The 23,745-nt window shown below is 46.0% G+C and overlaps 1 protein-coding gene across 5 annotated transcripts in view; it reads left to right on the top strand.

Moving 5' to 3' along the window:
- Lamb3 (laminin subunit beta 3) overlaps positions 1 to 23,745 on the top strand; it is a 149,837-nt gene that overhangs the window by 104,509 nt on the left and 21,583 nt on the right. For 3 of the 5 annotated variants that reach the window (XM_071600110.1, XM_071600108.1, XM_071600109.1), the window contains 6 exons: positions 7,794 to 7,861; positions 7,957 to 8,148; positions 9,760 to 9,847; positions 10,610 to 10,764; positions 21,237 to 21,351; positions 21,903 to 21,976. In XM_071600110.1, coding sequence (XP_071456211.1) covers positions 9,817 to 9,847; positions 10,610 to 10,764; positions 21,237 to 21,351; positions 21,903 to 21,976 — 375 coding nt within the window. In that variant the 5' untranslated portion in view covers positions 7,794 to 7,861; positions 7,957 to 8,148; positions 9,760 to 9,816. Of the gene's footprint in view, positions 1 to 1,925; positions 1,993 to 7,793; positions 7,862 to 7,956; positions 8,149 to 9,759; positions 9,848 to 10,609; positions 10,765 to 21,236; positions 21,352 to 21,902; positions 21,977 to 23,745 lie in introns of those variants that run through there. The other 2 variants (XM_071600111.1, XM_027934739.2) reach the window with 2 other exon arrangements.

The following is a 23,745-nucleotide window of genomic DNA, read 5'->3' on the forward strand; positions in this document are numbered from 1 at the left end:
ATATGTCTTGCTTAGAATGGATCCTGATAAACAGCAAGAGTTGGAAAAATGTTTTTTTTTTTTTCTCTTGTATTCTCTCAGCAAAGCACATAGCTATTTATTTCTGGAGTGGTACTTAAACAAAGGAATAAATACAACCTGTAATGCCCAGGAAGCACACATGCAATCTCCAGATGATGGAGGGATAGGCTCATGTCTATACTGGCTGCTCAGCTCTTGATCCTATACCTGGAGAGTCCTTTGGCAAAGAGTCCAGGCCACCACAATGTTAAGGCATCTGGAAACTAGGACACCTATATTCATGTTGAAACATCATATTTTAGGAATATTTTTGATGGATGGGAAACGTTCTAGAAGAAGATGACGAGGAAAAATCTGAAAGTTATGGGACTAGATGAACCACCCACTACAGGTGAGGTTGTCAGATTTAGAAAAATAAAGACAGGAAGCCCAGTAAACTTTGAATTTCAGATAAATAGTGAATAATAATTTAGTATAAGTATGTCTCATATGCCCAGCCTTCCTAAAGGAGGCTATTTATGTCATTGAAGTATTCTTTGTTTATGTGAGATTCAAATTTGACTGGGATTCCTATGTTTTATGTGGCGATCCTGAGTATAGGGAGCTTATATAGTCTTGTTGGAGACAGTGTGCATACACAAGATAGAGATGTAACATCATAGTCATGAACTTACGTGCATATTTATGCTTAAACAAGGTCAGCTTCTGGGTATACAAATTTCTCAGTGAACAACAGGAAAAATCAGCATCAGCTGGCATTATCCAGGCAGAAATGTATGGGAGAAGCAACTTTGGATGAGGGCAGTAATATTAGTTATCCTCTCTTTTTTTCTCTCTAGATAAATGAGAATTGACTGTTTCTTTGTGGTCTACACTAATCCATACAAGCAGTTAGTTATGAAGTAGGAAGACAAGATGCTCCTGGTTTCTTATCACATGTCAGCCCGCCCTCCGTTCCTGTCTTTTTTCTTTCCATCCTCACATACTTAGTGGGTAGGTTTATTGAGGAACCATGTCAAGTGCTCTTCTGATGTAACACATTTCACAGCCCCTGGAATCAATGCTTCCTAAGAAAGGAACCATACCTTACGAAATCTACGTGCAAGTATACATAAATATATTTTGAAAGTGTACAGAGCAAGCTCTCAGGCAGTCTGTGGGTTTAGAGGATGGGGGTTCAGGGTGAAGCAGGGAGCAGATCCTCAAAGGTGACTTGTCCTGGACACAAGTCACTCTCCTTATCCCAAATCTGTTATCTTTATTTTTACTGATTTTATTTTTACTAAAATAAGATCATCATGAAAGATGACAATATACATAGAAACATAAAGAGGTAGAAATTATTAACATTTGGGGTATTTTCTCTTGAATACTTTTTTTCTTTTAGGGTTAAGAAGATTTTCTTCAGATTTATTTTCTTCCCCCAATTTTCAGTTAACAATACTTTCCAAAGTTATAAAAATGTCTGTATCAATATTTTAGATCAGAAGAGGGCTGGTTCTGGATTCTGTTTCCAGGAGAAAGAATTAGATTGGGTGAGGATTCATTATCCTTGTCTGATGGGAAATCAACAAGACTTTGATCTGCGAATGCAGAGGCTAGCTCTGCTGCAAAGTACCATCCAGACTAGCTTTGACTTCAGTCTTTATCAGGTGTTGGACTCTGGTTTTACTTGAAGGCCATAAAATAAAAACGCCTGTCACATTTACACTTGTTCCTTTACTCTCCACCCTCTGTACTCTGTGTTTGTAAATATTCCCTCCCACCATCACCTCTGTGTCCAGGAAGAACAGAAACATAGCCCAATGCCTAGGAAGCAGGCCCTCTTGAGGGCTTCTCTCCCCAGATTATGGCTCCCTGGGAGTTTGCAGCCTCTAAGGAATGTGGAGGAACACACAGATTCCCAGTTTGGGGCCTGGAGCTCTCCTGGGGGACAAAGGGAACAGCCTGAGTCAGCTGATTGCCTGGCAGGTGAGTTATGAAACATCTGGATGGGAGTACTATTTACTTTGTTAGTAAATCTAAAGATCATCCACCATAGCACTCAATACCTGGGCCTTGATGCACGTGGAAACAAATACCTTTTGTAGAACAGGAACCTAGCCAGGCACTTTGCTGAGAATTGTGTATGCATCGTTTCTCTTAATCTTCACAGGATCCATGGGGAGCTTTGTCATGATTCCCATTGACAGAATGGGGCTTCTGGATGTTAGCTGCAGTGTCCAAAGTCACCCCGCTGGTGAGGGCAGAACTGGGACTTGAACCTTCATTTCTTTAACTATAAAATCTAGGCTTTTCACTACCGTCCTAAGCTACCCAAGCAGAGCATCCTAGAGCTGAAGATGTCATCAATATTTCCCACCCCTGTCTGCAGCTTAGAATTCCCAGGGGAACCATTAAAACGTATGAATGTCCCTGTGCATCTGTAAGTTAATGAACGTTCTGGGTGAGACCTGGCCTGACCAGTGCTCTGAATAATTCTGAGGGGCAGCCTAGATGAGAACTAGTAGAATTTAATGCCCCCCCCTTTTTTTTAGTAATGACAAAACTGAGGCCCAGGGAGTGACTTGCCCAAGGTGTTTAATTTTTTTTTTTAAATTTTTGTACTGGGAATTGAACCCAGGACCTTGTGCCAGCTAAGTACATGCTGTATTGCTGAGCTATATATCCAGCCTCAAGCTTTCCCAAGTTTACACTTCTATAATTCTATATATTAAGTAGCAGAGTTGGAGCTAGGTCAAGTCCATACATAGAGCCCTGTGTGGCCACAGGTTCTGTGGGAAGTAATGATTAAAAGGCTTTAGATGGTGTTGCTTCCAGACAGGTCCCTAGACGCACCCATACTCTCTTCCCCTCAAACCACAAGTGCTTATTTCTCCACACTCAGCCCTCAAATGCCAATTTGAACATTGAGACATTTGTTCTGTCTCTCTAGTGGCCTTTTCGTGGTCATATTTAGAATGTTAAAATCTCATGTTGCAGCTCCTCCGTAGCCTGGGGAGAGGGTGTCAAGATGCAGACACCTCCCTTACTCTCAAGCATGCCTAGGTCCTCTGTTCCCAGATGCTCTGACCTGTGAGAGTGGCTACATGTTGCCCTTTCAGACGGTTGTACATATCTTTCTTCTTGGTGAGGCTGGGCCACTGCCACACGGTCAGCTCCACATGGCAAATCTGTGTCCAAAGGTCACAGAGCCTGGAGTTAAACCCTGAGAACCCAATACCCGGAGGTCAATGGCTGAACAGAGGTAAAGGGGGTGGAGAGTGGAGGAAGGGGCATGGCGAAGAGCCAGCTTGTCTGGAGGAAGGTGAGAATCAGGGAGGGGTTGGAGGGAGTGGCAGGAGAATCTCTCATTTACCTTCTTCTCTGGGAGCCAGCCAGCTATGGTCAGCATAGGGCTCCAGCAAGCTGCAGGCAGCACTGGGCTGTACTTCTCAGGAAGTGTGAGACATCTGGGGATGTGCTTTGAGAGGCAGAACAGGAGTGGAGGCCCCAAAGTGGCCCAGGAGCCTGACCCCAGGGCAGGGAATCCCCATCTTTTGGTGAGGGGAAGTTGTGTTATCTCATCATGCCCTTTGCTTCATAATCTGTCAGCTCACTGCCATGTTTGCCCAGTCAACTTCTTTGTCTTCCTACCCCTCCTTGTTGACTCTTGCCCTCCCTTGGAGCAACTCTGTTGGTGAAGGAGAGAGCCATGTTGGTATATGCCAGAGCCCTGAGATGGTACCTTTCCCATCTGTGCCCACACAAGAGAAGCTGTGGATATGGAAGACCTCAGCAAGGTCCCTGAGCATTTACTATATGCCAGGCATTTGGAAAAGAGTAGTGTCTGTTCTGGATGTTTCTATAGCATCAGCACCACCTCTGAAGCCCCAGTCAATAGCAGTGCTCCAAGGGTTGGAACAAGAGCAAAAGAAGGAATTTTGAGAAGTTGGGTCTTGATGAGATTTGGGAGACATATAGTCCAGAGTCTGGTGGACTAGGAAGGATGCAGATGGGACTTTAGGTGATGTGGCACAACTGCAGCCCTATGTAACCATCAGGAATATGAATGTTGGAGCAAACTGGTCTTGGCTCAAGTCACCAGTTACTAGCTGGGAATGATTGAAAACGGACCTGATTTCATTCATCTGCAAAGTTATCTGCCCCCACAGGGTTGTTGCAGGCATTGAATGAGAGGACTTAGAGTTGTACAAGTCACACTGAGGGCCCTCAGTAATTGTCAGCTGTGGTTGTCAGGCCGACTGCCTGGTTTCTCTAAGATCTCAGGCCTGAGCTAGTTTGCATGTCTGCTGGCTAGGCAAATGTCCTGGTTGAGTAGGCAAGGGTTAGGGAGAGGGGAAGAGTCATCCCATCTCAGGTGGCCTCAGCCTCCTGTCCTGTGTGTTTGGCCCCTGCCTGAAGCTGGCTCCCTTCCATGCCTCTAGCACATTCCAGGCCCACTTTCTCTCTCTGGTTCTGGGGAGAGACACAGAGAAGGTGACCAACTGTCTGGATAGCTGGAGTGTAGGACCACGGCAGCTTTAGTCACATGGTTAATACCCAGGACCATTGCTGGGGTCCACCCTGTTCCCCAGACAAGGATTCAGTCATGACTCACTGTATTCAGGTGGTGCTTGAGCCTTAGTCACCTGGTGTCCCTTCCTCCAACACCTGAGTGCAGCAGCCTGGAGCAGGCTTGCTCCTCCTCTTTTATTCTCTTCCTTTCTTCGTCTTCCCTTGCTCCGTATCCCTTGATTGCTCAGTGATCAGATCTTGGCTGCTTTTCCTGGCAACTTACACTGTTTGAACCTGACAGATGGATAATGGAGACAGTAGCTTCTAATGCCACCCCCATGTTCTAGCAGAGTCATTGCCAGGAGTGACTGCTAAGCAGGCAAAGGAAGGTACTGCCTATATTGACATTTTTATCATCTGGGATAGGTGCCTCAGAGAAAGACCTCAAGCATCAGCTGACTGAGGCATGAATTTCAGCAATTAATAATCCATTCTGGTGACCAAAAGCCTGGACTGCCCCCTTCAAATGTGAAAAAAAAAAAAAAAAAGCATGAGAGACACATTAAATGATATCAATTATTCATACTTCAGTGAGAATATTTTTATTGCACAAAAAGTGAGCACCTACCATATGCCAGGCGCTTGGAAGAGAGTAGTGAACAAAATACACAACCACCTTTACCTTCCTGGACTTAACATTCTATTGGGGAAGACAGAAGGTAAGCATGATAAATAGATAAACTATTTTATGTTGGTTAGATGATGGTTAGTATTGCCAAAAATGAAAAAAAAAAAAAGAAAGAAAGAAAGAAAAGAGAAGAAAACAAAAACCCACCAAAAAATGTAAAGTAGGTGGGGTTGGGTGTGTTAGGAATGTTGAACAGATATGAAGCAGGAAAGTTGGTTGTAAAATTAAATAAGGTAGCCAGAGTAAGCCTCATTGAGAAATTAGAATTTGAACAAAGACTTCAAAATGGTGAGTTAGTTTTGAAGATATGCAGGGGAGGAGCATTTCAAGTGTCAGGAGCAGCTGAGGCAAAGACCCTAAGACAGAGGCAGACCTGGGGCATCTGGAGGCACAGCGAGGAATCTTTGTGGCTGGGGTGAAGGCAGGTAGGGGAAGTAGCAGAGGTAGAGAGGTAATGAGAGGCTGGTCCTGAGTGAGATGTGGAGCTCTTGCAGGGTTCCCAGAAGGGGAGTGAAGTGACCTGCTGTGTTCGGCTTTGACAATAGACCTGTGCAGAGGAGACCAGGTCTGCAGTTGCAGAAGTCCAGGGCAGAGAGGCCCATGCAAAAAGGTGGAATTAGATTCTGGTTACTTTTGGAGGGAGAAGCTAATGGCATTTACTGGTAGACTGGTGTGGATGTGTGAAAAATAGGAGTCAAGACTGATTTCACCAGCCGCTTTCCCAAGTAAAAGTTCTAATGAACCAACAAGGCTCCAGGGGAGAAGAGCTCTTTGTAGCAGGAAAGTGGCTGGCAGGGTGAGAAGAAAGGGGTGTGCAGAGGAAGGATGAGGTGCTTGGGGCACGTCCCCATCTCCTCTCTAGCCCTGGTCAGACCCCAGCTGAGCCTAAGGCTCTATTTTAGAATTCTGGGGCATCCAACACAGGCTTCAGAATGTCAAAGCCTAATGTGTTCATCTAGGCTTTGACATTCTGAAGCCTGTGTTGGGTGCCCCAGAATTCTGGGAGCTTTGGGTCCTGATTTGGGAATGATCAATGTCCTTGAAGAGGAGGCATACTCTTGGCAGTCTGCATAAACAGCTTCCTGAGCTTTGCTGGGGAGTGCGTGGGGGGCCCTAGCAGAGCAATTGACATTTCCATTCTGTGAAGCCAATCTCAGGGACCTGTCCCAGCTTGTGAAGTCTGAGACACCAAATGCTTATTTACCTGAGCTTCTAGCCTCAGAAAGGGGGAGGAGTGGGGATTTAAAGAGCTCCAGCTACTCATGGTGAGGTCCCCCACATGTCTGCCCTGCCTGCTTTCCTCTGGTCTAGGAACTGAGATTACAACACCTGCTCTCTTCTGCTGAGTTAATTATTACTGAGTTCTTTGTCATATCCTTTGGTGATGGGCAGAGAATGAAAGTCCCCTGAAGTTTTATGTTCAGAGAGTTGAGGGAGTGGAGAAAGAGAGAGAGAGAGATCACTATGTGGGAGGGCTCAAAATGCAGGGACTTCAAAGTGACCCTTCTCTGCAGTGGACTGAATGGGGGTCTCTGTGTTCTGCAGGGCTGATGAAATCAGGTTTCTTGTTCTGACCTCTGCTTGCTAAGTTAAGGCAGATTTCACTGGAATTCTTACAGTGGGCAAGAAACTAACATTTATTGGCACGCCAGCTATGCATCTAAACAACTTACTGCCCACTTGCTGATTACAGTATTCTCCCACCCACCTGAACCTGGGCTAAATTAGAATGTGGGAGTTAGACATACCTAATTTAATCCACAGAATCCTACATTTGTCCCTAAGTGTTCTCCAACCAATTGCTTGGGCATAACCCCTGTGGTGGTAGACAACTTTCTGCTTAGAAGACACTAAAATGCTAGAATGGGAAAGAGTCTCCTTTAAAGTGCAACTTTAGGCAATAATGTTCCAAAAGGATGCCAGGGTAAGTGCTCCAGGGCCAAGATCGGGACTGAATGACCTTCCAGGTCTCCACAAAAGCCCTCTGACCCAACAGGGTGGGGAAAGAGTGTCCAATGAGACCAGCCTTTCATCCTGGACCTGCTTTTGCCATTTACAGTGGTTCTTGGGCCTAGGAACCCTCAGCTAGGAGCCCGCCTAAGTCCCACAAAGGGAGCCGTGTTCTCTGGCCTGGCAGAGGGCCAGGGGAAGTCTGCTTTGACTTTTCTAGTTCAGCTCTGCCTCAGCTTTTCCTTCCACCACTTGTGGTCAAGTCTGTTTTCTGGCCCTCGGGGCTGGCATTCCTGCCCAGGAGGGAGGGGCTAGCAGACCAGCCCTCCCTGCAGCCCAGGCAGTGACTCACAGGTAGTTACCTGTCATAGGGCTCCCTGCCAACTCTGTGGAGGTAGCCAGAGGCGAGGCTTGGAGTTCTTCTGTTCATCCCTCTTAAACTTCCCTGGAGAGTTGAGCTCTGACCATTTCCTGATCCTTTTAAGTATCCTCCAAAGTTCCCCAAGAAGCTGGGATTTTCCACATTTTCCCCTTGTGAGGGGTCTGGATGTTTGGGTCTTCTCACCTGCCAGCCCAACCACATGTCTAGGCTTTAACATTTTGTATACAAGCTCTGCTCTTTGTGTCCCCTGCTTAGTCTTCTTGTCTAGGGTGGTCCAGGAAATAAGAGGAAGGTGACCACTACTGGCCTTGGAAAGATGCCAAGTAAGTGCCTGGTACCAAATTGAGAGCCTTTGCCCACTCCAGGGGTCCAGGTCTGTTATGATCACTCATATTTGCCTGGTGCTTTCTGTTTGCAGGACCCTTTCCAACCCTCAAGGCACCCATAGGTCAGTGGGCACTGCAGAGCTTGCTTCAGAGCCTCAGGATGGCCCACTTGCCCAGTCTCGTCTGAGGGTGGGGGTGCAGTGACGACAGATGGGCGTGACTGCTACCAGATTCCTGAGGCCCGCCCTGCAGTGGGACTACGCCCAGCTAGGGAGTCTCCAGAGGTGAGGCTGTTGTTTAAAACTTTGAAGCCAAGAGAGGAGACCCCCACATTTGAGGGGAGCTCTTAGAGAGGCGATCTGGCGAGGGAACAGTATCACCGGGAGAGGTATGTTACCTGCCTTCACCTGCCCAGAGGGGGCGGGTGGGGAGCAGGGCTGTCTCTGGGTGCCTGGAGCTGGTAGCAGAGCCTGATTCCTTCCTCCCTCTGGGAGCTCACCTGAGTGAGTGCACCTCCAAACGCTTGTTAAGATGTCTGCTGCTGTTTGCTCTGCTTTTCTACCTCTGATAAGCACCTCAGTGACTTAGAAGAAAGCCGGTTCAGGTCTGGAACTGAACACAAAAGAGAAGCGGGAAGGGTGGGTTGGCCCAGCCCAGAGTGCTTCATTCCTGGGGGATTTCCAGCTCTGGGGTAGGACTGCAGAGAGAGCACTGGACAAAAAACAGGAGGTAGGCCTCTCTCTTAGGTCACTGACAATCGTGGGACCTTAAGCTGCATGCTGGCTATTGGAAGGAATTATTATTTTTCTCTTTCCACTTTTTTTTTTTAAATTTATTATTGGTACATTATAGTTGTAGATAGTGATGGGATTTTTGTTACATATTCATACATGCTCACAACATAACAATATAATTTGACCAATATCGTTCCCTAACACTTCCTCCCTCCCTCTACTTCTTCCTCCCCCTGGTCCCTTTCCTCTACTTATCTCCCTTTGATGGAAAAAATGATTTTAAAGCAGTAGGATTTAAAGGTTTAAATGCCCCCAGATTACCCATGCCAGTCCCCCATCCCTCTATGCCAGCTAATGGAGTGTGTGGCTGTCATTGGAGTAGAGCAAGGTCCAATCCAAGGCATAGGGAAGACACTGCAGGAGGAAGGATGGAGCATGCCTCCACGGGGCGGGTGCACCTCTGGGACCCCCCACTTGAGGCTTCTGAATCTTCATTTCCAGCTGCCTTCAGATTCTCTGCCCATAAATGAGATATTTTGGTTTGCTTTCAGTTTAGATTAAATCCTCTGTCACTCTTTAAAAAACAGCCAGGCCCCACCTGTCTCCCATTGCCTCCCAGTTATCTGCTTAGTCTAGAATTGTGCTCACCACAGCCCCAGCCTCACTGTGGCTCTTGGTGATGCCAATGGTGGGAGAGGGCTTGCTCCCAGGATCTCAGCCACTTGCCCTATTTGCCTGTTGGACTGTAGGCTGGACTATAGGTTGAGACTGCTGGTCCAGGCCCTGAGGAAGATCAGTCTTCTCCCTGGAGGAAGGAGAAAGGCCTGGGGTCTCCCTACAGCTCTCTTTCTGTTCCTTTCTACTCCCCACGTCCTCTTTATGGCCCAGTGGAGTGAGCAGGGTTGATCCTCCTTCCTAACCATTTCACAGGAAGAAGTTGAAGTCTGGGAGGAATGGGATTTTCCCAGGGTACCCTGTGAGTCACACAACAGCTAGGAAGGGGGTCTAGGACTCTGGCATTTTCCAAGATTTTGGTCACAAATGTGTTTGCTGCTTGCTGTTGGCCAGGACCCTAAGTAACAACTTCTGAAAAAAACATGGGCCCAAAAGCCTAAAAAGAAAGGGGCTCATGTCCCCTAAGGAGGTTGTATTATTTTACAGAGTCTGCTTCGCTCTGCCCAAAGGTGAGGTTCTCTCTGAGGATCACCCCACTGGCTGATGATGAGGCTGTTCCTTTTCCTGTGTTTTGGTAAGTGTCCCTGTCCCATGTCTTGTCCTTTAGCAGGGAGGTGACCATCACAGGTAGAAGAGAGTTTACAAAAGTCTAATGGGGACATCTGTGAGAGTTTCCGTACTCTGTAGGGCCTTTGAGGAAGAAGATTCTCTGCCTCTCTTGAAAGGCTCCCAAATGTCTTTTATTCTTATCTGAGGGTGGTGTGTGATTTCCTGAGCACTTGTCACCATTTATTTGCTACCTTCTCACTTTCAAGCAGGTTCTAGAGCCACTGTGACTTGAATTTTTGATTTTCTAGTGAATCGTAACTGAATACCTGAAAAAAGTGGCTGGGTCAGTTTTGCAGATAAAGGAGTAGAAAGAATGCCACCTCTCTCCATCTTCCACAGATGGCTCAGCAGTCCCCTCCTCTAGGCTGTTGACAGGACATGCAGTAGGCAAAAAGAGCTTTGTACCATGTCCTGGTGGCTGGGTGTGTCTCTAGCTTGATTCTAAAATCCCCTGTAGACACAACATTTAAAGGTTGGGTGGGTTTAGGTTGCCATGTTTCTCCTCTGAACATTCTCCTCTTCTCCTTTTTAAACTTGGGATTATAGGATATAAAATCAGATTTCTCATCTAATAGTATCAGGACTATAATCATTACCACCAGCAGGGAGTGGGACAGGAGTGAGACAGAGGGTCCAGTCCTGCAAATATCAACTCTCCTGAGGGATATGTGGCCAGTTAAACCCTCCTCTCTCTGGGCCATACCCTAGCACACCCCTGTGATTTCAGCCTTGCCCGGCTTCCTGCGTGCCCAACAAGCCTGCTCCCGTGGGGCCTGCTACCCACCTGTTGGGGACTTGCTCATTGGAAGGACCCGGTTTCTCCGAGCTTCATCTACCTGTGGACTGACCAAGCCTGAGACCTATTGCACACAGTATGGAGAGGTAGGACCTACTTCTATGGCCTCTTGTACTGGAGAAAGGTGGGGTGGGCCTGCCATTTGTTCACTGAGTACTTAGAGTGTGCGACTGTGAAGAGCAGAGAAATATAAGAAACTTAAGGCTAGATCCCTGCTTTTAAGGAATTTACATGTTAATTGGGCAAGAGAGAATATACTCAGAATTAGCCAAATGTCCTTTTTCCCTCTTTCATTGGATAAAGCTGAAAAGGTTTTTTTCTCAGCCCTTGAGCATGGGCATTGGCAAAGGATAGATTTCAAGCTTTGGGGATAGGCGAATGGACAAATATTGATCTCTTAGGTATGCAGAATCTCGGGTGCCATCTTTGGTGGTCAAAGATAAGACTGGTGGAACATGGGGGCTGAGATGTGCACTGACTGGTGTTCTTCCTACAATGTGACCAAGTTGAGCATGGTCCCTCTGTCACCACCACTTTTTTGACCAGTGTTGGAGTGTGGATGGGGCAGAGCTAGAAGGAGAATATATGACTGGAGGCTAGAATCTATCTTTTGCGTTTTGCCACTGTTTTGTGTAAGGGCCAACTTACTTATCTGTTAGTGGTCCACTGGAAAATACTCAAACTTGTTAAAAACAAATCAGTGAGATAAGTGAAGAAGTGACATGAGGTTATCGGTGACAGTCAGATAACTGATAAATTGGAAAAGAAACCAAACAAATCCAGGAGCTCAATTTTGGGAGCTATGTTGATTAACATTGCCTGTTAGGTAATTGGCTTTTTAAAAGAACTGTTGGGCTTTTTCTTCCATGGTGCATCTGAATCTCTTTTGTAGGAACATTTCCCTTCAACAAGGTGGGATCTTTCTACGCAAAGTTGAAATTAATTACTCAGTGTTTTCTTATCTTCAAGTTGCTTTATTAGTCATTTTGCTGCCCTCAAAACATAAGCCTGGCTGGGCATGGTGGTGCATGCCTGTAATCCTAGAGGCTTGGGAGGCTGGGGCTGGAGGATTGTAGGTTCAAAGCCAGCCTCAGCAATTTAGTGAGACTGTAAGCAAGCTGGCGAGACTGTCTCAAAATTTAAAAAATTAAAAGGTCTGGGAATGTGGCTTAGTGCTCTTGGGTTTAATCCCTGGTACCAAAACCCAAACCAACCAACCAAATAAACATAGTCCTGAAAGAAGTGGTTAAAACATGGTTTGCCCTGAATCTTTGCAGCCTTTGGGGGAAAGGGAGAGAGAGGAAGAGAAAGTGAGATTGATTGATTGCTATGAAGGAGACTCAGGTTATCTATGGTTTCCTCTTTCCAGGTGCCCTTGTCCTTAGGACTTGGGAAGGTGGTATCTGATATGGTTTCATTGGCCTTTTAGTCCCTAGTGTTCTCTTGGCTATTTTTAATAGTACTGAATAATAACTTCAGAGGTGCTGAGCAGAGATGGCTGTGGTTTCTGTGTCTCACCCACTTGGATGTGGGAAAGCCCATTTGACAGGTTTGGGTAAGGCAAGTACTCCCTGTGGGCCCAGATGACTCCACAAGCATCGGGGGACCTGGAATTATTGAGCTTTCTAGGCAACAGAATGATTTTAGCTGCCCCCTTCCTATATTCCCCACTGCCCAGTCATGTGCCTTTGAGCCCATGTCTGAAAATTCCAGGGATACCTCTTGCTGGTTTCTTCATCAGACTGACTTGCCTTCTGGAAGGGGAAGCAAGGAGAGATCAGAAGCCCCCATATTGGGACATGCCCTTGCTTTCAGCCCTGTCTGGACAGCCTCTCCCCTGCTAGGCCTGGGCTTTTGGCTTCTCCATGGTCTGCCCTCTCCTTCTCCCAGATGCCCCAGGGAGCCAGCTGCATTCCATGTTTGTAAGCAGCCCCATGAGAGCAAAACACAGTGCTTGCAAAAGAGAAGTCTAGACTTTTGCAACCCTGGGGATGGATAAATCTCAGCTATTTTCCTGATATGAAAGCTGAGAAGCATTAACTCTTTTTCTATAAGGGAAATAAATCCAGATAGCCTTTGGAAAAGAACGGGGGATGGGAGCATCTTGAAGGAGGTGTGTAATTCCAGGTCTGCCATTAACTTGTGGTATGACCTTGTCTGCCAAATTACCCTTAGTCTTGTTCTTCTCTTTCATGAGTGAGTGTTGGACAAGATGGTCCCTCTTTTGCTCCCACATTCTTTGGGAATGAGCCAACTACTGACCACCAGCACCTCTTCCCTGCCCTCTTCCTCTCTTTTTTTCATTTCTTTTTTCCTCTCCTTTACATGCCTAAGCTTCTCGTAGGCCATAGCTTCCAACGATGGATACATATACTGATGACTCCCGGCAGTGGTGGCTGTGTGAAAAAATTTAAGAATTCAGATTTCAACTGTGTTGAGTTTCAGTTCCAGTCTTTAAGTTTCTTTTGTTCTTAAGTGATACTAGTAGCAACTCTCATTTATGAAGCACACATTATATACTCTAGGCAACCTACTAAGAGTTTACGTGTAAGCTAATTGTCATGACACCCCATGGGTGGCTCTTGTTATTCATATGAGCTATTGGAAAGTTTTCAGTATGTGTTTGGACCCCACACTTCTGGTGGAAACACACAGGTGTTGAGAAGGCACAGGGGCATGTTCTGGATAGTCACAGGTGGATGATACAGAGCTGTGTACCTAAGTACCTCTTCACCCTTTGACCCCTCCTTTCTACCAGCTCCCACTCCCATGTACACACCATCCTCAAGTTAAGGCCTCTGATTAGTGCCTCTGTTCTATTTCCATGCAGGGGTGATGTGGCGAGCCCTGAGCCTAGTACAAAGTCACTGGGCACACACTGTCTGCTGCTGATGTGGCATGGATTCAAGTGCAGTGGGGGTTCATGACTTTTGGACATTTCTGTTTTACTGCACCTCCCACTTCCAATCCCACTGACTAACAGAGGGAGATGGTGGGGTGGGAATTACAGGAGTAGCAGGGACTCCCAATTTCAATATTGTCTCTCCTATCTCCTGAACTCTGAGAAGCAGCTCCGTTTTTGTGGACCCACCTTAGCCTGTTTGCATGCTACCTCTCCTGTCTGATTCTGTCTCAGTGGTTACATCATACTGGTCTCAAGGGCTTGCTCTTTGGGTTTTGGATTCATGTTGCAACCCTTGCAATGGATTTTGGACTTGGCCAGGTTTGCCCTATGGCACCTCCTCCCAACTTCCCCAACTTTGGCCTTCTGGGCGGCAGCCCGCCTTGATGACCTATTAAATGTCTGGGCTTGGGCCTAGGCTGCTCTTTTTCAAAAAGGCCTGAGGCTGCAGTTCCAGCCCATCCCCTTGTTTGCTCTCTTCTAGCTCCAAGATAACTTCTGGGTAAACTCACCACCACCACCATTATTTCTTTAGTCTCAAGGCAGAGTCAAGTGACTGTGTTACCTCCTTCCCCTCATTAATTTCTATGCTGTCCCAGAGCTTCATTTGGTAAATAGGAGCAATTGACAGCACCCACTTTAAGGGTTGCTCTGAGTATTGTGTAAAGGAATGTGCACAGTGGATGTGAGGTGCCTGGCAGAAGCTGACTGTTCTGTCCTGTCTCGTCCCCGTCCCTGCCTCCAGAGGCTGTGTCTGCATGCAGAGAATGCCCATCTGCAGATCCCCCTCCTGAGCATTTCTTTCTTGATCAGGATGCATGCTCACGTACCTCGCTGAAATCACCTCATCCTGGGGTTGGTCTGCTCTTGGCCTCCCAAGGTGACTGCTGCCAATCTGATCCACAGTGGGCTGCTGAAGAATTCAAATGCAGTCACTGTCGTCAGTGACATCACCCCAGATCGGGGGTGAAGACTCTCTAGTTCTGGTCCTGGTTTGACCCTTAGAATAAGTTGGAGACCTTGTGAAGGTCATGACTCCTTTTCCATTTCCCGTTTTATGAAATGAAGGAGTTGAGTTAGTCAGCCTTTTACTCTGTGTTAGTGACTGCCTGCTTCTGAGATAACTGAGTGACGTGTGTGACACTGTGGGTCCTCAGTCTTTCTCAGGGCCAGGCTGCAAAGGCTGAGCCACATCCACTGGTCATCTCTGGGCTGATACCCACCCTCTAGAACCAGGGAGTTTTATCTGGAAGCTTCCAGCTCTGGGTTCTGCTCCCAATAATGTCTCTAACCTTGTGTTTGCTCCCTTTACTGTTCTATTTATCCCCCACATCTCTCCCTTTCTGAGGGAAAACTTAATTATCCAGTTGCCTAAATAACAGTCTTACACAGCACATTCCTCAGGTTAATTAACTGTATAAACCAAACAGCTGTCATTTTTATCTCTTGGAAAGAAACTGGGGAGCCACAGCCAGTTGGAGATTCCCTCTTTCCCAACACACACACAAGCATACCCATACCCACATGTGCACACATCAACAGTCACTGTCCATTTGGATCTGGAAATTGTCTGTCTTCTTGACCTTCAGTTAAGCTACTGTGTAGGCTGAGGATGTGTTCCTATGTGTACAATCATCACCATCCTTTGCCTAAGAGGGCTTTGAACCTGTGTGACCAAAATATCGGTTTTTCTGGTTCCCAGAGGCCTAAGGTCTAAAAATCCCCAAACTCCTGCTTTTGGGGTGTCACTGTTTTGGATGGAACATTGTTGAGATTCTTGTTTTAAATGCAGTCACCCCTAGGAAAGGCAAAACAGCAACCTATGATCTACCATAGGTCTGCCTCAGCAAGGGTTTATCGAAACTTAACTGTGACTTCTGCAGAGTCTCAAGAGAGTAAGACCAAGGGGGAGTCAATTTTGAGGGAATAGAAGAAAATAAAAAGGGGCAACGTAGGGGGTTGCTGTCAGAAAGATGCCAAACATGGGTAAAATGTGAGACCCGAGGGTCCTGGCTGTTATGAGTGAGGAAGAGGGTCTTGTGGAGCAAAAGGGAGAGAATAGAGGGGGAAAGGTGTAATAGAAGACTTAGACACATAACCAGGATGGCTTTACAACTTTGCTGGCCTGGCCTCTTGCCCCACTGACCCTAGGGTTCAGCACCCTGGAAGCCTCTGGGCAACATATGCCAGGCCTACCTTATTTCCTTGACAGCCTTCTGCCCTCTGCCTGTGTCCCTGGCAGGAGCTATAGAATCCCATTGTCAGTCATGGAATCTGTAGAGGTCCCAGACACACATGCCAGCTCTCTATGCTCAGGACGAGGGGGACATCTCTGTTTCTAGATAGGTCTGTGCTACAGTTGGGAAGGGAGTACCCTGCAAATCCATTCTAGTCTGCAAATTCTAGTAGTTGCCAGCTTACCTCTGTACTCCTTAAATCAGAATAGCATAGGTAGGTTTGAGTCAGACAACCTGGGACAAGAATCTCTGTTTCATCCCTTCCTAATTTTATGGGTTTGGACATACTTCTTATTTAAAGTTCACTTTCCTAATCTGTAAAAGGGGAATACCCACTATTTGTAAAATGTAATTGATTTTGGAAAGATAAAGTAAAATCATATATATACACACACACACACACACACACACAAACACATATACATATATATGTACACACACACACACACACACACACTGCTCATGAGAGAGACTGGTGCAGTGTAATTTTGGGGTGTATAGTATGCATCATCTCTATAATCAGCTTCAGAACTGACCTTTCTAAAATTAGTTAGGATGGAGATAGGGCTGCACTAAGTTAAGGCTCTGATCAAAATTTCAATTCATGATAAGGAAAAAACTGAAGTTGAAAATGGCTCAAAACAGCCAGCACCTGCCGCAGGCCCTGACTTTTGACGTTGCCCGGCAATCTCCTTTCACATAGAAATGCTGCAGCTCAAGGAATCTAACAGATACTTTGCTGATTAAAGACCTTCAGGGATTCCTCTCCCACCATCCTCTTCTCTGAGCATCTGGCCAATGTCTTATTTTTCTCCTGCTTCCTTTGTATGCTTGCTGGGAGTGCTTTTGACTTCTGGGCTGATAAGCTGGAGTAGAGGAGAATTCCAATAGCATGTTGGAGCACGATGGAACTTCATTATCTCATCAACCCCTGCATTTTACCAACGAGGAAGCTGGTGTGGAGGAAATGCCTTTTCTTGAAGGCAGCTGGTTTTTGTTTTGTTTTGTTTTGTCTTATTTTGTTTTGGTCTTGGCTTCCTTCTTTTGGCCTTGGATGGTGGCCATGACCCTGACTGTAGCTTCTTAGATGGACACAGGCAGTCCCCTGGCTCACTCCTGAGAGGGAGCTATGCTGGGTATAACCCAAGCCCGTTCTCCTATTTTCCCCCCCCAGAATTAGCTCTGTGTTCTGCAAAGGCACAGAGCTTTTCATTTGCATTTGCCTTTCTTTCTACCCTTCTCCACTGAGATTTAGGCCCCTGCTGGCTCTTGCTTACTCCTCTGCCCTCCTCCAACTCTCTGGGAGGGTTGTCTTCCAGCCAGACTGCTGAGCTTCTAGAAAGCTCTAAGAGAAGGGAGAAGGCCCAGCATTTCCAGCTGGAGAGCAAGCAGAAGCCAAACTGGCTGGAGGCCTGACACACTGAATTGATAATAATGCTGCATCTCTGAGCTGGCACAGCCAGGAGGATACTGGCCAGATGACCCCAGAGCGGGAGGCAGCTGCAGCTGAGAGCTTCCATCTCTGAGGGAGACGGTGCACATAGCACCCATGAGAGGAAAAGCCTCATGCTGAGACTCACCTACATGCATATATATATGTGTGTGTACATGTCTGTGCTACATATGAGCTCACAAGAATAAAATAGACAGGGACACTGAGGCCCAGGGGAAACAAGAAATATGCAGCTTGTCTTCATACAGGCTTCTGCTGCTCTATTTCAGGCCTTCATCCCACCAGCTAGTTGACAAGCTGAGCTACTTAAAATACCTGTCTCAAGCCTGTTGGCTTAGCCTGCCTCCAAGGATTGAACTAAATCCCTCCTTAGCTATGTTACTATGATAAGCAGCACATAGTTTTTAAGCCCATGAGGCCATCTGATCCCTCCATCAGTGCCTGCACACGTGGAAGGAGGGTGAAGAAGACATGGAGAGCCCCAACTACCCCTGGAGAGACCAAGGGAGGAGGCAGGGGAATAAGCCCGTGCTGAACACGCTCACATTTTTAAGTCTATTTTGTTTTCTAATGCTGTTTTTGAGTATAAAAGTTAATATATATTCAAGGTATAAATGTTTAAACATATTAAAAGATAACAGAGAAGGAAAAATGTGACCTAGAATCTTATTACCCAGATATTAGGTTGAACTATCTAGTTGTTATATTTGTAAGTCAAAATGGGTGAATATCAGCAATTTCATATGGTGCCATCTAATATATAGCTATATTTCCTTCTAGACATTTTCTAAATGTTTAAAAACATGTTTGAGGTGATGTTTGTACAAGTTTATGTCCAACATTTTTTTTCCCATAAAAAGGAATGTAGTCACTCCTTCATGTAATTAAACTTTTTATTTCAACTTTTAAAAAATTTCTTTTTGTGTTACTGGCAATTGCACCCACTAAACTGTCTTTAATAATTACATAATATTCTGTCATTTGGGAGTATCAAGGGCATTTCCACAGTCTCTAGCTCTTTGTCCCATGGCCCAGGGAAAGAAAGAGCCTTGTTTCTGGCACTCTCCTGGCCAAGGGCAGGCTGGGATCAGCTCCCAGCAGAGCTGGGAGTGGGGAGCTCTGGTGACAGGCGCCTGGCCGGAAGGCAGCTGGCCCTTGTCTCTCCTCAGGACATGTGCTGAGTGCAGACAGAGGATGGGGAGTGGAAAAGTTTGCCCCTGAGGGGATGGGCAGAGTGTGGAGAAGGGCATGCTCATTGCCAGGGACCAAAATAGGATTCTGGAGGGGAGTCAGACTCCAGCAAGAGCCTTCTCTTGCTCAGAATGGACTATGGTCAAGGCCCAGGTATTCAGCCAGGGACACATCTCCAGTCTTAGTGGTAACTGAGTTGAAGAAGCCGATTCTTCTCAAAGACTCTTTGCCTTGGGCATCTCCCACGATTGGCTTCAGGGTCCGCACAAACCCTTCTTGGAGTTCACTGGGCAAGATAGAGATGGTCACCCTTTACTGTGCCTCTCGCAGGGTCTGCTGTTCAGATGGTTTCCTATGGAAATAGGGGGTAAAAGGGAGGGGAAAAAAAGTGAGGGTGAGAGAGGTGGTTAGGGACTCTTTGGTGCTGACACTGGTGATGACTCCATAGGAAAGTCATATTGCCTCTTTGAGCCTCAGCCTTCTCAAAAATAAAATGGAATGAGCAGTACTTATCACATAAAAGTTATCATGAAATTTATATGGGAAATTGTATTGAAATTACCTATTATAGTTCTTGGTACATAGTAGTCACTCCATCACTTCTTTGTTTATTTATTTATTTTTGCTATGGGGTCTCCCTATGTTGCCCAGGCTTATTCTGAACTCCCGAGCTTAAGCAATTCTCCTGCCTCAACCTCCAGAGTAGCTGGAAGTATAGGCCCATCATTTAATAATGACATTTGATTTTCTCCTAAATGCTCACCTCTCCTTTTAAACTCTGGGTGAGGGAAGGAAGTGTCTATCAATAATGTTAATGAAAATAGTTGGTATTTATTGGGCATTTACAATTCATTCTTTCATTCAACAAGTATTTAGTGAGGGTCTGCTATGTGCTAGATGCATTTCTAAGCAGCGGGACTACAAAAGGGAAGGAAAGCAATCATCATCCCCCTGACCTCATGGAGTAAACAAACTGTAAACAAACAAACAAAAAACAGATGATAAATGCACAAATGTCAAGTGGAGATATGTATTATGAAGAATAATGTAGCAGGGCAAGGGAAGGGACAGTGACAGAGATGGGGAAGGGACAGGTGAGTAGTGGGTGCTGTTTATATAGGGCACATGTGCTGGCATTATTTGAGCATTAAGCTCCCAAAGGATAGTGTTTAATAAGGCGGATTTTGATTATGATGAGGATGCCTCCAAGCATCTGGAAGGGTGACAGCTCTCTTCTTTTGCAGATTGGATGTGAGAGCTGGGAAGTGGAGTGGGAAGCCGAGGCCCAGGGCAGGGCCTGTGGCTCCCCCATTGTGTTCTCCGGGTCCCACCTTTGTTGGCAGTGGAGGGGGAAGATGAATGCTGGGCAAGGATTTCCTACAAGTCAAGGCACAGGCACGGCGCACTCACTCAATCTCTTTGGAACTGAACTGTCAGTGAATCCATTCAGTTCTAAGACACCAGCCTCGTCCGTGTATGGCCTTTTATGAATGTGGTGGAGTCCGAGGAACCAGCAGGCTGCAGAGATGGCCACCAGATCCCCTTCTCGATTGTGATGAAAGGAGGTTTAGGGAAAAGCAGAGGCCTGGGGTATGTGGAGGTCCAGTTGTCCCTACCCAGAAGGACCAGCAGGGTAGGGAAGTTCTATCTAAGACATACTTTTGCTTTGTAGAAGGAAGAATTTGTAGTCCTCTGGATTGTATTCTTGAAGTTGAGCACAGGGCTTGGGATCATGCTTACTCAGAGAAAAGCAATTTTGTATGTATAGCATGGGAGAGCGGGGACATAGTTGTTTTGTAATCTGTGTTGTGTGTATGTATGTGTGTGTGCACATGCATGTGTATGCATAGGCACAGACTCAAAGAGCAAGGTACATGTGGCCTCCCTGGTCATATATTTTTCTTGGTGATCTTTGCCTACCATGAAGCCCATGGGATTCACAGCACTTGAAGAGATAGCCACAGTCCAGGGAAGGTGACTTGGGACTTGGGACTTCCTCAGTGAGGCTGGCTTCTCTCTTATGGATAGGGAATATGAAATCTGGGGAGACCCTACATCCCAGGTGTCTGTGCTGGAAGGCCTTGGAGATCACTTAACATCATCCCCCTGAGGAAAGGGCCTTTGTTTTGTTCACTATTTTAACTCCAGAGCCCACAGTTGTGCCTGGCATTTGGTACCTACTCCATCAGTATTTGTTGGATGAATGAATGATTCTAGTCCAAACCACACTCAATTTATAAAGAAAATCAGTGTAAGAAGTGGGTTAACAAAGCTAGCCCTGAAAACACAAATTTCTTTATCTTCTTTTAGTGTCTCCTCTTCCTGATCCTCAAAATCCCAGCGTTTGCCAGTCAGGCTTTCAGGGTAAAGGAGATCAGATATAAAACTTTCCAGCTTGCATCTGACGCATACTCCACGCTAAATTGATGCAAATATCCCCTCCTTCTTGTTGCCTTTGGCACTTTTCTCAAGTTTCTCTTCAAGACAACATCGTGTTTCAAGGTTATTTTTTCCACCACTTTATACCCCTTTATAGCTACAACATCTATTTACTATTCAATTGTATGTTAGTAGGGACAGAAAGGAATTAAATCAAAAGATGTCCAATAGCTCTGTTTTTAAGAAATTTACCTTTCCAGGTGTATTAATGAAATCAATGGATCCCTGGAGGTAGGATTCCCACAGAGGGCATGATATGTTGGGATCTCAGGTCACAAGGGCTAATTTGATGAGGACCCCCCGACCCTGAGCCTCTGCCATCTCTCTCCCCAACAGTGGCGACTGAAATGCTGCAAGTGTGACTCCAGGCTGCCTCACAACTACAATAGTCACCGAGTGGAGAATGTGGTCTCTTCCTCTGGCCCCACGCGCTGGTGGCAGTCCCAGAACGGTGAGGATCTCCCACCTATAGGGGCTCAAACTTGCGGGGGAGATCCACAGGCTGGGGCTAGATGGAGGTGCTCAGGAACCCTTTGGGTTTCTAGGTATTTCTTATGGCAGTGGGGCATGGGAGGTTGACAAGCAGAACCTTCTAGATATATATATTTGAGATCTATTGGGTGTTAGAGGTGAAAAGCTTTTTGGATGTTAAGGAAAGGTTATGAGGAGAGAGAACTGCCTTTATTTCACTCTATGGAGTTTCAATGGGTGGTGCATGGAAAGAATTGAGCTTCAGAATCAGTGTGGACAGACAAGTTGAAACCCACTAAGCTGTGAGAAGCATCAGGTGATGGCGGGGAGGAAATTTGGCCAAAATCAGACAGGATCTTGAATAGATCACCCAAGTACAAATGTACTGGTAATCTCCTCTCCCAGAGGTAAACCAGAGAATCAAGGTTGGAGTGTTTTGCACTTCCTAGAGCTAGTCTAGACCAGGACCTTATGCAGGCCTGGGAAGGTGGGAAGTCTCTGACCTAATGCTTTTACCATTTTTCCTTTCAGATGTGAGCCCTGTCTCTCTGCAGCTGGATTTGGACAGGAGACTGCAGCTTCATGACATCACAATGGATTTTAAGGTGTGCTTTCTGGAAACGGTGATGGATAATAGAGGCGGTCCTGCGCTCTGTGGGCTTAGGCCACTCCCAGGCTGGGAGTGATAGCACCAAATGCTGCGTGACCCCCTCCCCAGGCCTGGAGACATTTACCATGAGCTTATATCAAGGTAGCAACAGAGGTTTGGCTCTTGAAAGGAGTTGTGTTGCTAGGCTCCCTGTCTTGTTTATGTCAAGATTGTCTGTTCTCTTCCTCTCTGTATCCCCTATCCTTAACCCATCTGATTAACTCAACTCTGCCAAGTACTGATTCTGGTGGGCCCAATTGCTTATTATCCACTGTGTATTCTGGTATACTCTGTTTAATAACTTTGCAGATGACTTTAAATTTAGCCAATAGCAAAGAACTATCCATGCGAAAGATGTCCCTTTAGGACGGCTCTCTTGATGGGCCTTCCACTCCTCCAGTGCTATTACTTTTCAAATTATTTTCAGATTCCTGGACTAATTTCTGAGATAATCCTTTTAGAGAGGACATTTCCTTCATTCTTCCCTTGCTTAGGGCCTCACTAAGTTACTGGGATTGGCCCCAAATTTACAATCTTCCTGCCTCAACCTCCCATGTCACTGGGGTTACACGTGTGTACCACTGTGCCCGGTGGAATACATTCATTCATTTGTGACAGGTCATTTTTTTCTTTCCACAGAAGCTTTGATTTCATTATTTCTACAGAAATCATTAAATGTGAAAGGATCAAGTTTGGTTAATAAGATTAGATGATCAGGAAAAGCAATATGATTTTCAAGAGTTAAAAAGTGCTTGGAGTTAAAAAGTAATAGGACCTAATTTCTTACATGACTGAGAAAGTTGGCTCTAAGAGCCATGCCTTATGTAAAGGTCAAGAGTATTTTGAGAAAGGACCGCATTGTTTGAATGGATGCCCAGTCTCTCGAAAGGTGACAATTTTGAAGGGCAACTGTCACTTGGATGGACACTCTTAAATGGTCTCATTGCTTTATTATGCTTCACCCATTCATTTATTTGTCAGTTCTTGTCACACACGTATTGGACACTGATTACATGTTGGGTTTGATGTCAGATGTTAGGGATAGAAAGATAAGTAAAGCTGAATCAACACTCTTCAAGCTGCTTTTACAATATGCAGGGAAGACTGAGACCTAGTAGTGACAGTGTAATGGGTGTTGGGACATTGGTAAGAATAGGCCTTGGTGAGCATGGGAGGGGGTATCCAGCTAGGTCTGCCTTGGTATGGGGTGGTGGTGGGGTTTTCAGAGAATGCATTCAGGGGAAGATTAAACTTCACAGATCAGTAATAACCAGGACAAAGGTGATGTTCATTCCAGGCCAAGAGAATAGCAAGCACCAAGGCCAGGAGGTGAGACAGGAAGGTATACAATTGGGGAGGGGGCCAGTGAATCCCTCCTGGGTTTGGAGGCTAAAAAGCATTTATGGAGGTAAGAGGACTGTATACTGATGAGTGGTGAATTTACAGATGTAAATGTGTAGGGGGCAGCAGACTAAAGATACATTCATCCAGAAAATGTATACGAAGCACCTACTGTGTGCTTAATGCTGGGGATACAGCTGTGAGCGAGATGGGCCATTTGGCCTACGCTCTAGTGTGCTGTTTCTGAACCAAGGGTGATTTGGCTGTCTACATTTCCCTAGGGGATATGTGGCAATTTCTGGAGACATGTTTGGTTGTCCCAACTGTGGATACAGTATTGACATCTTCTGGGTAGAGGTCAGGGATGTTGCTAACCATCCTACA

The sequence above is a fragment of the Marmota flaviventris genome, chromosome 12, assembly GCF_047511675.1.
Source record: "Marmota flaviventris isolate mMarFla1 chromosome 12, mMarFla1.hap1, whole genome shotgun sequence".
NCBI classification, from domain to species: Eukaryota; Metazoa; Chordata; class Mammalia; order Rodentia; family Sciuridae; genus Marmota; species Marmota flaviventris.